Here is a 12,922-nt window from a genome sequence, read left to right as displayed (position 1 = left end):
ACAGTCTTTTAAGTTGTTCGAGGGCCACCTCTGCATAGGTAGTCTCTCAGACCTTAATTGTGTACATTGATTATGTATCTTGATAATGTACGTTATATTATCTACATGAGTGACCTTATTCTTCGATTTCTCGTTTCTGATATAACAGAACCAGAGTTAAACCAAGATTAGGATCAAATCAAGAATCAGCAGAATTATAATATAATGAGGCTGTATTAGTGTTCAAATTTTAAAGAGCTGTTAAGACGTGAGAGCTCAATTTATCGGAAGCTTTGTTTATCGAATAAATTGTATTTAGTTCTCCCGACTGCATTCCGGGACTGACGTCATCGGGCGAACTTCTGACTCCCTCCCCGGCCGCCTATGCCAAAGAGGAGCCGTTGGACTTCCATATGGGGAATGATAACGAAGCTCTGAACTTGTCAGTGAGAACTCCAAACAACAGCCACAGCAGAAACAGCAGTCCCCCTCCCACCATGGTCAACCAGACACTCCAGAGCCAGACATCTGTGGGTGTCTGCCTGGACCAGCAGATTACAAACACATCATCATACGCAGTAGCTCAGGTACTTGAACTTCAAACGTCCACAATTATGGCTATAGATTTAACCTATCAATTTGTTACAATAAAACAAAGATGTTTTTCAACCAAGAAGGTTTTGAGCAATTCATCAAAATATCCTAATCTGGTTTTTTGATGCTGGTGAAAAGTTTTGATGCTCATTCACATCAATTTCAATTTTGACAAATAGAGAACGTTTCCAATTGCATTTTATCTATTGTTATGCAGGTGCTTCAACAATTAGCAAACAATTCATCAGCAGCAATAGCTTCCAAACAGCAAAAACAGCAGCAGCTTCAGCAAGGAAAGCAGCAGTTGTTCACACTGCAGAACCAGCAGCCTGAAGTAATCGAGAACGGGGATGACATCACCAACATGGAAACGGACCAATCAGATTCATCCGTTGTCGACGAGTTACGTCACATGCCTTTGATTAGTCATGCTCTTGCCAAGGGAACAAGTGCTTCCGCGAGTGCACTCGCCTCAACAGTAGCCGCTTCTAGCCAAAACAACCAAGTTTTCGATTTCTCCTTCGCCACTTCAGTGTCTTCCTCCCAAGTGTCTCAGCCAGCCGAAAGCCATTCATTATCCAGCATAGCCAACAGTACAGCTGTTCTGACCAACTCTTTCACCAATGAACTTCAGGACCAAATCATGAATTCAACCGTAAAAGACCACCAGGCACCAGAGGTCAAGATATTCTCTCCAGTGAATGCTTCGCTCGGCTTCACCAAGAACAGTTCTCGTGATTCTGTGAGGTGTTCTGAACATGAATCGGAGTCCTCTGCCAGTCCAAACGCGAGCGAAAGGTGAGTTCTACTAAAGATAATTTTTTAAAACATTTTTTTTTCACTGGTTGAAAAATCTGATAGATTACTAAAAGTTACTACAAATTACTTAGAAATTGCCCAACTACTAAAAATTGAAAGTTTGTATATTGCAATAATAAAGTAATGCAATTGAGAACAATTCGTTGAGAGCAAAAAAAACGATCGATCACTTGAAGTGGAATAATACTTTATTTTTGAAGAGCATAAAACATTCGATACTCATTAAATTTTTTGAAGACACTGATTTAACTGCTTAGTGTTTTCCAGGTCCGCTTCTTTATCTGGTTCCTCAAGTGACCCTGAAAGCATCTCTCCGTCATCATTATCCGATTCATCTTCTTCTCCTACAAAAGCCACATTAACCACTTCTGTGACGTCATCAGCAACTATACCCAACTTTCTCTTCTCAACATCCACGACAAATAATGACAATGAAAGTACGTCATCAATGCAACAGTGTGTAGTTGTCCCACAGGCCACCTGCTGAGAGCTTCCCAATTGTCAATGTTCTATAGCTCTAGATGATTCTTCAAGACATATTTAAAAGATACTGGAAGGACTGGTGCGCTTGCGTAAACCGTAACAATTATACGTCATCATGCAAGATTTTCTGATTCTGAAATTGAGTAATTTGGAGACAACATTTGAAAAAAAAACACAACGCCAAAAAACAAGCAATGCCATATAACTGGAAGATTTGAAGGTGCTTAATAGCTGCTTGTGTTGAAAATTATAAGCTGGTTATGAGTTTGTAAAATTTTATGAATTTTAGAGACAACATCAAGCTCTCTAGTTTTGAATTGCTTCGTTTCCCAAAAAAAATGTGGACGGTGCTTTACTTCGTAAGGTTTCGGCTTTTTGTATACTGCAACCCGGTTGTTAAATCAAATTTTGTAGTTGTAGTCATCTTGCTATCGTTCCTTCATCGGTCATTAATAAAAATATCGGAAATTAGATTATGCCGGTCAAACACGTTTGCTTTGTATTATCACCCATTCGCCATTGATCCATCACGGATTCTCATAGTTAAATACGCTTTTGTTAGCTTGTGGACAAATGGCTAGTAGTTTGTTGGTTAATAAATAGAGTTTAAAAAGTTCTAATGTATCGGAATATAATTTGTAACAAATGCGCAATAAACTCCTTCGTAATTCTGTTGTATAAGTTAATCACGCCCACTCCCGTAGTTAAAAGAGCCCCTTCTCCCCAATTTACCTGTCAGCTCCGTTTGCAGTTCTTTCTTTTATTTGTTTATGAGTTGGGTTTTGTTGGATTATATTTTATTCTATTTTGTTCAATGTTTTACTCTTCAATTCAAATTCGCTCTTTTTATTCTTTTTGATGACTTTCATAAGCGCGTTTGTAATAATAAAACGTCGAAACTGCAGAATACGTTATGCAAAGATAATGATTGCTTGGTGGCAACATACATAGGATTAAATGCCGAATTGGATTGATATATCAAAAATAATAATTTAAATTTGATTTCCGAGCAGAAAATAACATTACACAAAAAGTACATAGAGAACACAAAACGACAGCTCTGAATGTCAAAGGGTATCCTATAATAAAGATATTTCATCGTTTAATCAAAATACAATATTAATATCGAAAGCGATGACCAGTGAAGCCCTTACTGATAGAGGCGTGGTTATATACACTATGGTACCAAAATGCTACTACGTACATATGAAGATTTTTAAAAAAGCATTACAAACACCAAATATAACATTTTGAGTTCAAATTTGTTCTCTAATAACGCATCAGTACACCTTAAGTTCTCTTAACGTCTAGCAGAAGGTTTGTATAGTTATCATACATGTTTCTCACGACTTCTGCAGCAATTTTGTGCCGAATTTCAGACACTTCTTCAAAATTTTCCCAAACTACTGCCTGTTTTCGTAAGCTCTGCTTCAAAATCGCCCAAACTTTTAATAGGACTCTGATCTGGACTATATGCTGTATTACACTGCAAAACATAAGTGATCGTTTGTCTGAACTCATTTTTGCGTGTTTTTCAAATCTTGTTCTATTTTTTCGAAAAACTCGAAAAATTCCGTCACTGGCGCGCCCTTGTTTCATCATTAAAAACAACATTCTCCCAGAAAGAAACAGACTTCTTGAGCAAATTGATAAACCATTTTGACCGAAAGCACCTGACTGACTTTTTTGCGACATTTCTTGAAAAAACCCCATATTTTTTGAGAATTCACCTAACTGTACCCGTGGAAATTAAATCATAGCAAGCGATAGCGTTGTGGGTTACTGTAATGCATTCCATTGAGGTTTCGGCATATTTCGAAAAATCGCTAATTAAAATTTTTGAAATTTTTGGGGGTCTCTCGCTTGATTTTTGGGCCTCGAAACTTATTTTCCAAGTAACGTTTGTATGCATACTGTGCAATCAAAAAATTTTGATTTCAAGTTGAGTTGCTTTTGTTTTTTCGTCCTTGAAGATCCGACATCTCGTAGCATAACAATTTGGCAAACAGTGCAAGAACAAAGCAGTTTAACCGTCTTTTCTGTTTAAGGGGAAGAAAGTGAGAATGAAATTATTCTTAAATTTTCTAACATTTGCACTTTTTTCACGCCTTACCACAAATCATATGAAGTACGAATCATGCTTTAAAAGCAGAAATCATGCTGTACGTAGCTTTTTGGTAACGTAGTCTATTTTTTATGTATTAAAACGACGACAGGCAGATGATAGGAGATCCTTCTGTTCTAAAAAATAGTTTTTATTAATAGATACATAAATTCTGGATGTTCTGAGTTACCCAGATTTGTTAAATTGTAAGTATTTGCAGCAATTTGTGAAAATTATGAAAATTACGCGCAAAAAGGTAATAGACGGATTATCAGACCTCCAAACAGTTTTTTATCACTAAGGAATGAGTTAATGCTATTAGCTACTCGTTCCGGAAAGGAAAAATATTTGTTAGTTTTGTGAGATAAAAGCTTGATCAATGTACTGCGCACATTGAGATAAGGCCAAATTTGAGAAGTTGGAGTTTTCCACGTTCGACTTTATATGTATGATTGGCTAGATCTAATTTGCTCATGTACTTGAAAGTAAAAAGCTGAAGTTAATTGGTGGCTTTTTCTTGCAAAATATTAATTCAAACGTGCTCAAATATGGATCTATTTTTACTAAATTGACAATCATCACGAGGTTTCTGAGCACGAGCAAAAAGGAAAACTGAAGAAATCTTGCAAGCCTGTTCATAGCACAGAACCTCCTGTTCAATCAGACTTCCCATGTGTTTACTACTTATTAACAAGAGATTTCCAGATTACAATGAATTGCTAGGTTGCACACGTGGGTAAAACATAAAACCCGCAAATTTTACAAATCAAAACAAATCAGAAGTCATCAATCAATCAAAACAAATTAAGGAAATCAAGCTTGTGCTTGAACAGACCGGGCCGCGTGCATGAGGGTAAAACTGAATACTCTTGTTGTATTTTACAATTTAAGATTTCGACAATCAAGTTTACATGATTCTTTTGCTGATATGTAATTTCAACATTGTTTTGTAATGTCGAAGCTGTTAAGATGATCTGTTGTCATAATTGAGGGCATTTTTGGCTTTCTGTGTGTGTGTGTAAGTGTAAATTTGTTGTACACTCTTCCGGGTCGACACATATACACCGGCAAATTTTACAAATCAAAACAAATCAGAAGTCATCAATCAATCAAAACAAATTAAGGAAATCAAGCTTGTGCTTGAACACCATGCGTGTTTTTATGGGCTGCAAAATGAACTGAAGCGAAGCCCTTCTCAAAATTTTTTTAAAAATCAATCCATGGACTACTGGAATTATTATAAGTGAAAATTGGGTAAACTTATTCCAATTTTTGCCATATTTTGCCGCAAAGGCGTTTATGGGTGAGTTTATAAAACCAAATGTCGAGAAATCACCTGTATTCATTGATAATCACTTCTGAATTCTAGCCGCCCAATTGTTGATGTATTCTCTAAAAATTAATAATTAGAATTTTGCTCATAATTTTTCAATTTTCCGGTTCCTATCTGTGAACGCTGTTCAGATCATTATTGACCACATGATTTTCCCTAGTTCAGCGATGAAATTAAGAAAAAAAAACAAAAAAAATTAAAATTTGATTTATTTAAGAAAAATTTCCTGAAAATTTGTGAATGGAATCATCTAATGGAGAATCGAGATGCTGTTAAATTTACAATTTCCAGTTCCTTTTGGATATAAAATATCTCAAGTTAAAACAATTGACCCCGATGAATTTTTCAGAAGCCCTTTTTGCTATAATCAGATACGTTTTTTAGGTTAGTCGTTGCATTTGCTTTAAAAATCCTTTCTTTTACCATAAAAATTTTTTGGCCACTTTTGCCAATGAATAATAAAATTTTGTGAGTGAAACATCTAAAACTAGTGCGTTCTGTTTGCATTAAAATCACCAGCTAATTTTGCATTTCATGTATTTCTTTCTAATTCTTTATCAATTTGTTTTGGTTTGAGCGCCATATAAAACTTGAACAAATGCTTTGATCATTCACTTGAATAAACGTTCATATGTTGTAAAAATCAACTCGAAAAAGAGCTTCTTCCACTCCACAGCCACAACTTGAGAGAATAATTGTTTTCCAAAATTAGGTCGAAACTTGGAAAAAAGAAGGAATTAATTATCTTGAGATCTGGTAACCATCGTGATTTGCTTAATAGAATCCGATTGATATAGCAGGAGGCTATCTGCAGCGATAACAGAAAAATTCCAAACAGAATCCTTTATTGCTTAATTGGCAACCAGTGTAGCTAGTTCGAGAGCAAAACATTTTCTGTCAAAGGCAACAATGGAACTATCAAACGCGCAGCGTAATTCTGTTTTTCGCTGAAATTTCGCGTACAAAAAATCGCTGACCATCGCAAAGCAAATAACAATAGTCAACAAGTCATAACAAAAAACGTCTAAGTAAGATGGACTCCATACTTTGATCCTTGACCATAATTTACGCAGGTAGTAATATGAACTCGAATAAACAAAGTTCACATGCAAAGACAGGTAAATTTTGTTTGTTCCAAGTTTTTTAACTCCTGCCTAAATTGTGTTAATTTTGAGATTGTATTAAAACACCCGACCTAATCAAATTATTGGGAGCTTTAATGTCAACAGCGGCCGACAAGCCTTCTCAAAGTCTCATCTAAATTTGTTCAGTCTTGTCTCATCGTCAAAGAAAGAGGACGTTTGATCTGGCATATATTTTGATTTTCAGAGGATGGTTTTTTGCAACAAAAGTATTTTCGTTCAATAAAAGCACGCTCAATTTCAGAATTATCTCTATGATCGGAGCAGTTTTAAGTTTTTTCTCAATCACTGCTGCGTGAAAATATCAGATTTTATAGTACGAAGCTTTCGTCATGCCTAAATTCTTATGCTTTTGTAAAAGAAACAACGCCATGATTAAAGATTTTAGGGAGATATTCATAAGATTCTGACCTCTCAGCAACTTCGGATGTTATAATATTGTCTAAAATTTTAACTATATTGTTAGTAACTACAATATTTTGTGTTTACAATGCAAAAATCATCTAAAAAAGTCAATCATTTGAGAGTAGCATAAAAAAATTAAAATCACCTACAAAAAAAAGATGTTAAACAACAGCACTTTCTCCTCAACATGATTTCTACACCTTTATTAACAAACGTATATTGATATTTGGTTGAATAATTAAAATGATTAAAAGATACTAGAACTCGCCAACGTGAATTCGGGAAAAACCCTTCCGCGCTTGACTAACAAAGATTTCAAAAATATCGACAGGTAAAGTTCCATCGCAGTGCACATCTGATCCTACGCTTTTTTCTGTTTTTTTGTGAATATTTTTTACAAAGTTGTGAACAAAGATCTTTCTAATAACGATCTTTCGTGTTTGAAAGTTTCCGGCATTGAATGTATTAGTTAACCATTTTCAAAAATTTGACATTGATTTTCTTTTATCTCATCTTCTGTTATTGTTCAAATCACTCGTTCAATTTTTGTGCATTTCACATGGGAGTATTTAGTTTTTAATAGAAATAAAATTATTTTCACTTGACGCAGGTGATGTTAATTTTTTTAACCACAACTCTTACTCCAATTTTTATTCAAAGAAACACTATTGAGTAGTTTTTGTGAAATATTTATTTTTGGTTTTTAATGGTTAATAATTTTATGTAAATCTCTTCACAATTTCCTATGACACAAAAAAAACATTCTGATACGTAGTTTTGCCATTAAAATAGGGCTATTTGTTCTTTTATGAAACTAAAAATTTTAGAAGATCAAACATTTTTTAAATTTTTTGCACGCCATGCATCTCCTAAAGGTAAAAAATTTTTTTCTGGAAAGCTAATTGCTCGGACATTATTTATCAAGAGTCGAAATTGCCGGTTTTAAATTAATACAGGATAGATCTTAAACTCAGTTTTCACAACAGCAAACAATTTTTTTTGTACTTTTGTGGTGCAGTTTAAAAATACAAAAAATTGTTCCAGGTTCTTAGATCTTTCAGAAATCAATTTTTCAGCGAGTTTTTTTTGGAATTTGTGAGTTCAAGCAGCAACTTTTCAACGAAGGGTTTCCAGGCGCAGCTTAAACAAGAGTTATTTTCTTTTTACCTTGAATATATTTGTCTGAAAACCATTGTGCTTAAATTGTCTCTATTCTTCAACGAACTACAAATAAATATCTGCCATCCAATGCTAATTTTATTTGATTCATGCGAAAGTCACTGCTTCATGAAAGTCCAAATCAAGCTAAAGACGATTTCGAAACAACAGAGAAATTCCAAAATGAACATTGAACTGAAGTAAATTATGTTTCGTTCCAAAAGAATTTGGAACAGTTTCAGTTGCAGCAATTTTTAATTAATTAATTGATTTTATGTTTTTTATAGGTAGACTCTACTCCACTTTTGTTGTTAGTGACAAAAATAAATTCTTTTGGAACGAAACATAATTTACTTCAGTTCAATGTTCATTCCATAAAGGCAAAACAGCCAAAATTAGGCATGAGCCTATTGTTTTTTTAATTGCCAGGTGTTCTATATGGCGTGCTTCGAAAGAAAGTAGTGATCCTTCCATTCTCATTCTTCTGAATTTCTGTGTGCAATTTCAGTTAGCTTAACTAGAGAAATTTTATTTTTATTGCAAGTATTTTTGAAGAAGCTGAAAACAACCAAAACCTGGTGTATCTCATCACACATTGAGATTTTTCACACTGAGATACAAATTAACGTCGCAAAATTCCGTCGTAATTTTACTTTTAACACCTTTATCAACAAACTAATATTGATATTTGGGTAAAAATGTAAAATAATTGAAATATATACGAATTAACCAGCATGAATTCGAGAGGAGGCATTTCCGCGATTGACTAACAAATATTTAAAAATTATCGACTGCTAAAGTTCCATCACTGTGCACAGCTTATCCTCCGCAATTTTTCCTTTTTTTAAGCAAAAATGCATTAGTAATTAGTACAAAACTGGTGCGGAAATAATCATCAATAGTACAACACTGCTGCGGAAAATAATCACAAAAGCAAACAAAATTTTGTGTATCTCATCAGACATTGAGACTTGTCACTCTGCGCTGCAAATAAACATCGTAATTTTCCTTCCAATAAAACTAATGTGAGCAAATTTGGTTGCAACTTTATTCCTATGTTTCTGCATTCACTTACATAGAGAATTTTTTTGATATCTAGGCCTTTTTTCAGCGGCCGACTGTCACATATGTTTGAAACTGTCGAAAAAAACGTAAACTAAAGTTCCTAGGGAAAACAATTTGTTTGGGGATTCGTTCTCACGGTAAAAATTAATCTGGGTACCATTGCTTTCATCATTACTTCATAATGTGTCTGCAGTTTGGTATTCTTCGGCTGCAGCAAATCAGAAATTTGTCTATGCATTAAAGTTTGTTATGTTGCCATTAGCTTATCAGCGAATTCAAATTGATGTTTCACTGCTTTTTAGAACCGCAGGGGGAATGGTGGATTTAGGTGTCAAAGTACAACAAGAGCACAAAGGGAGGCTAATCACCCTATTTGTAAACAAATTGATGATTTAAAAATGTCGTTGACCAAACTAAAAGATGCTAGTAACATCATTTGTCATTTAAAAAACATTTTTTTTCAACCGAATTAAAGTTCTTCCATTAAATACCAGCCAGTTTCACGTTTTAAATTTTTATTTTCTTAAATCATTTTTTGGTTTTAGCGTTGTTTAAAATTTCAAAACTAAGCAAATATTTGAGCAAAGGTTTTGATACTTTACCTGAATCAACGTTCAGTTGGTATAAATTTCAACTAAAAAAAAACATTTTTCCTTTCAACAGTCACCGCCTGTGAGAGCGATTGTTTTCCAAAATAGATGGAAACAGAGAAAAAGTAGAAGTTATTTATATTACATTCTTGTAACCGTAGTGTTTTGTTTAATATGTTCAAATAGATTTAGCGGGAGATTAGCTGCAGCGAGTACAATAAGATTTCAAAAAGAACAATTAATTGCTTAATTGGCAACCAGTGTAGCTGGTTCGAGAACAAAAATTTTGTGTAAAAAGCGACAAAACGCGCAGCTAAATTCCGTTTTATGCTGAAAATTTGCTTACAAAACAAAATTGGCTGATCATTGCGAAGTAAATAACAATAGTCAACACTTCACAACATTTAGAGTCTAAGTAGGATGGATTTCTTATTATGATCTTTGACCATAATTTTAGCAGGTATCAAAATGAACTCGAACAAACAAAAATCACTTGCAAAGTCAGGTGAATATTCTTTGTTCGAATTCTTTAAACTCTTCCTTCATTGTGGTAGTTTTGAGCTAATAGTGAAACATCCGTCCCATTTGATTTATTGGGATTTTTAATGTCAACAGCGGCTGACGAGCTTTTTCAAGGTCTCGATTTGTTCAGCGTTCTTGCTTCATCTTTAAAAAAAGAAACGTTTGATATGGCATATAATTTGGGTTTTCAGAGGATGGCTTTGAGCAACATAAATATTTTATACCATTGAAAACAACGTTCAGGTTTCAGGATGATTTGTGTTGATCGGAGCAATAATATGTTTTTCGAAGTCTTCTGCGGGAAAATCGAAGCGTGTTTTCCACGCGACCTGCCTCATATCTAAAAACAAGATATTCTTAGGTTTCAACATTCTCGGAAGTTATAATATGATCTAAAGTTCTGTCGATAATGTGAGTAAGCACAGTATTTTGCGGTTACCATGTTATTATCCAAAAAACTCTATCATTTGATAACAGCATTGACTAAAGCCCATAAACATTGATAGATACTAAAATCAGTATTTACAATAGAACAAACATGATTCTGTAATTTAGTGGTGCAGTTTAAAATTACATAACATTGTTTCAGGTTCTTAGGTTTATTAGAAATAAATTTTTTCAGCGCTGTCTTCGTTGACTTCGTTGACGTTTGTGATCGTGAAACAGCCACTTTTGAACAAAGGGTTTCCAGGCGCAGTTTAAACAAATAAAATTCTATTTTTAAACCGAAAATTTTCGTATGAAAATTGTTGTGCTTAAATTTTATCTATTTTTCAATGAACTACAAAGAAATATCTTGCCTCTAAGTCTATTTTTATTTGATTAAATCGAAGTTCATGACTTCCTTAAAGTCCAAATCAAGTTAAAGAAGATTTCGAAATAACAAAAAAGTTTCGAAATGCTTACAGTTGCTGCAGTTTTTAAATAATTAATTGATTCTATGCTTTGTGCGGGTTGATTTTGTTGTTAATGAGAAAAAATGTCTTTTGGAACAAAAAATAGATTACTGAAGTTCATTGTTCATTCCACATAGGCGAAACAACAAGTGTTGAGAATGAGCCTATTGTTTTTTATTGTCAATTGTTCTATATGGCCTGCTTCGAACTAAAATAATGGTCCTTTTATTCCCATTCTTCTGAATTTTTTTGTGCATTTTCATTTTCCTTAACAGGAGAAGTTTCATTTTTATTGCAAAAATTTCAAGATACTCAAAGCAACCTCAAGATGCTCATCATAACACTGTCTAAAATTCTACCTATACTGTTAGTAACTACAATATTTTATGTTTACAATGCAAGAATCGTCTAAAAAAGTCAATCATTTGAGAGTATCATTAAAACATTAAAAACTTAAAAATTTAAATTACCTACAAAAATCAAGATGTTAAACAACAGCACCCTCTCCTCAACATGATTTCTTCACCTTCATTAACAAACTTATATTGATGTTTGGTTGAAGATTTAAAATAATTAAAAGATACAAGAACTTGCTAACGTGAATTGGAGAAAAGACCCTTCCGCGCTTGACTAACAAAAGTTTGAAAAATATCCACATGTATTGTTCCATCGCAGTACACATCTAATGCTCCGCTTTTTGCTACTTTTTTGTGAATTTATTTCATTTACAAGGTTGTGAATAAATATGTTTCTAATAACGATCTTTCGTGTTTGAAAGTTTCCGGCATTGAATGTATTAGTTAACCCTTTTCGAAAATTTGACATTGATTTTCTTTTATCTCATTTTCTGTTATTGATCAAATCACTCGTTCAATTTTTGTGCATTTCAAATGGGAGTTTTTAGTTCTGATTAGAAGTAGAATTATTTTCACTTGATGTCAAGTTTTCTCACCACAACTCTTGCTCCACTTTTTTTCAACGACACACTATTGAGTAGTTTTTGTGAAATATTTCTTTTTGGTTTTTAACAGTTAATATTTTGTGTAAATCTCTTCACAATTTCCTATGACACAGAAAAAACATTATGATACGTAGTTTTGCCATTAAAATCAAGCTATTTGTTCTTTTATGAAACTAAAAATTTTAGAAGATGAAACATTTTTTTAATTTTTTTCACGCCGTGAATCTCCTCAAGGTAAAAAACTGTTTTCTGGAAAGCTAAATGCTCAGACATGATTTTTTCGGGAGCCAAAAACTCCCATTGTAAATTATGACAGGATAGATACAAAACTCAGTATTTACAACAGCAAACAGTCTCATTTGTAATTTTGTGATGCAGATTGAAAATATGAAACATTGTTTCAGGTTCTTAGATTTTTCAGAAATCAATTTTTCATCAAGATCTTTGCTGGTGTGTGTGATCTTCAAACAGAAACTTTTGAACAAGGCGTTTCCAAGCGCAGCTTAAACAAGTTTAGTTTTCTTTTTACCTTGAATATTTTTGACTGAAAATCATTGTGCTTAAGTTGTCTCTATTCTTCAATGAACTCTAAATAAATGTTTTGTATCCAATGCTAGTTTTATTTGATTCGTGCAAAAAACATTGCTTCATGAAAGTCCAAATCAAGCCAAAGCCGATTTCGAATCAACAGAAAAATTCCAATTTGCTTACAGTTGTTGCAAATTTCAATCAAATAATTGATTTTATGTTTTATATAGGTAGACTCGAATTCAATTTTGTTGTTAATGACAAAAATGACTTTTGGAACGAAACATAAATTACTCAAGTTCAAATATCATTCCATACAGAACAGCCATGGCAAAACAGCTAA

At 33.5% G+C, this 12,922-nt stretch overlaps 1 protein-coding gene across 8 annotated transcripts in view; it reads left to right on the top strand.

Annotated features, from left to right (window-relative positions):
* LOC142342610 (uncharacterized) overlaps positions 1-2,724 on the top strand; it is a 73,762-nt gene extending 71,038 nt beyond the window's left edge. For all 8 annotated transcript variants that reach the window (XM_075394022.1, XM_075394039.1, XM_075394047.1 and 5 more), the window contains 3 exons: positions 299-566; positions 791-1,371; positions 1,660-2,724. In XM_075394022.1, the coding sequence (XP_075250137.1) occupies positions 299-566; positions 791-1,371; positions 1,660-1,879 (1,069 nt within the window). In that variant the 3' untranslated portion in view covers positions 1,880-2,724. The remainder of the gene's footprint in view (positions 1-298; positions 567-790; positions 1,372-1,659) is intronic.
* Positions 2,725-12,922: the final 10,198 nt, after the last annotated feature.

Source organism: Convolutriloba macropyga, chromosome 1 (assembly GCF_964194025.1).
Source record: "Convolutriloba macropyga chromosome 1, txConMacr16.3, whole genome shotgun sequence".
In the NCBI taxonomy this organism is placed as follows: domain Eukaryota; kingdom Metazoa; phylum Xenacoelomorpha; order Acoela; family Convolutidae; genus Convolutriloba; species Convolutriloba macropyga.
Note: the sequence above shows the minus strand (reverse complement) of the source record. Positions and strands in the feature narration are given on the sequence as shown.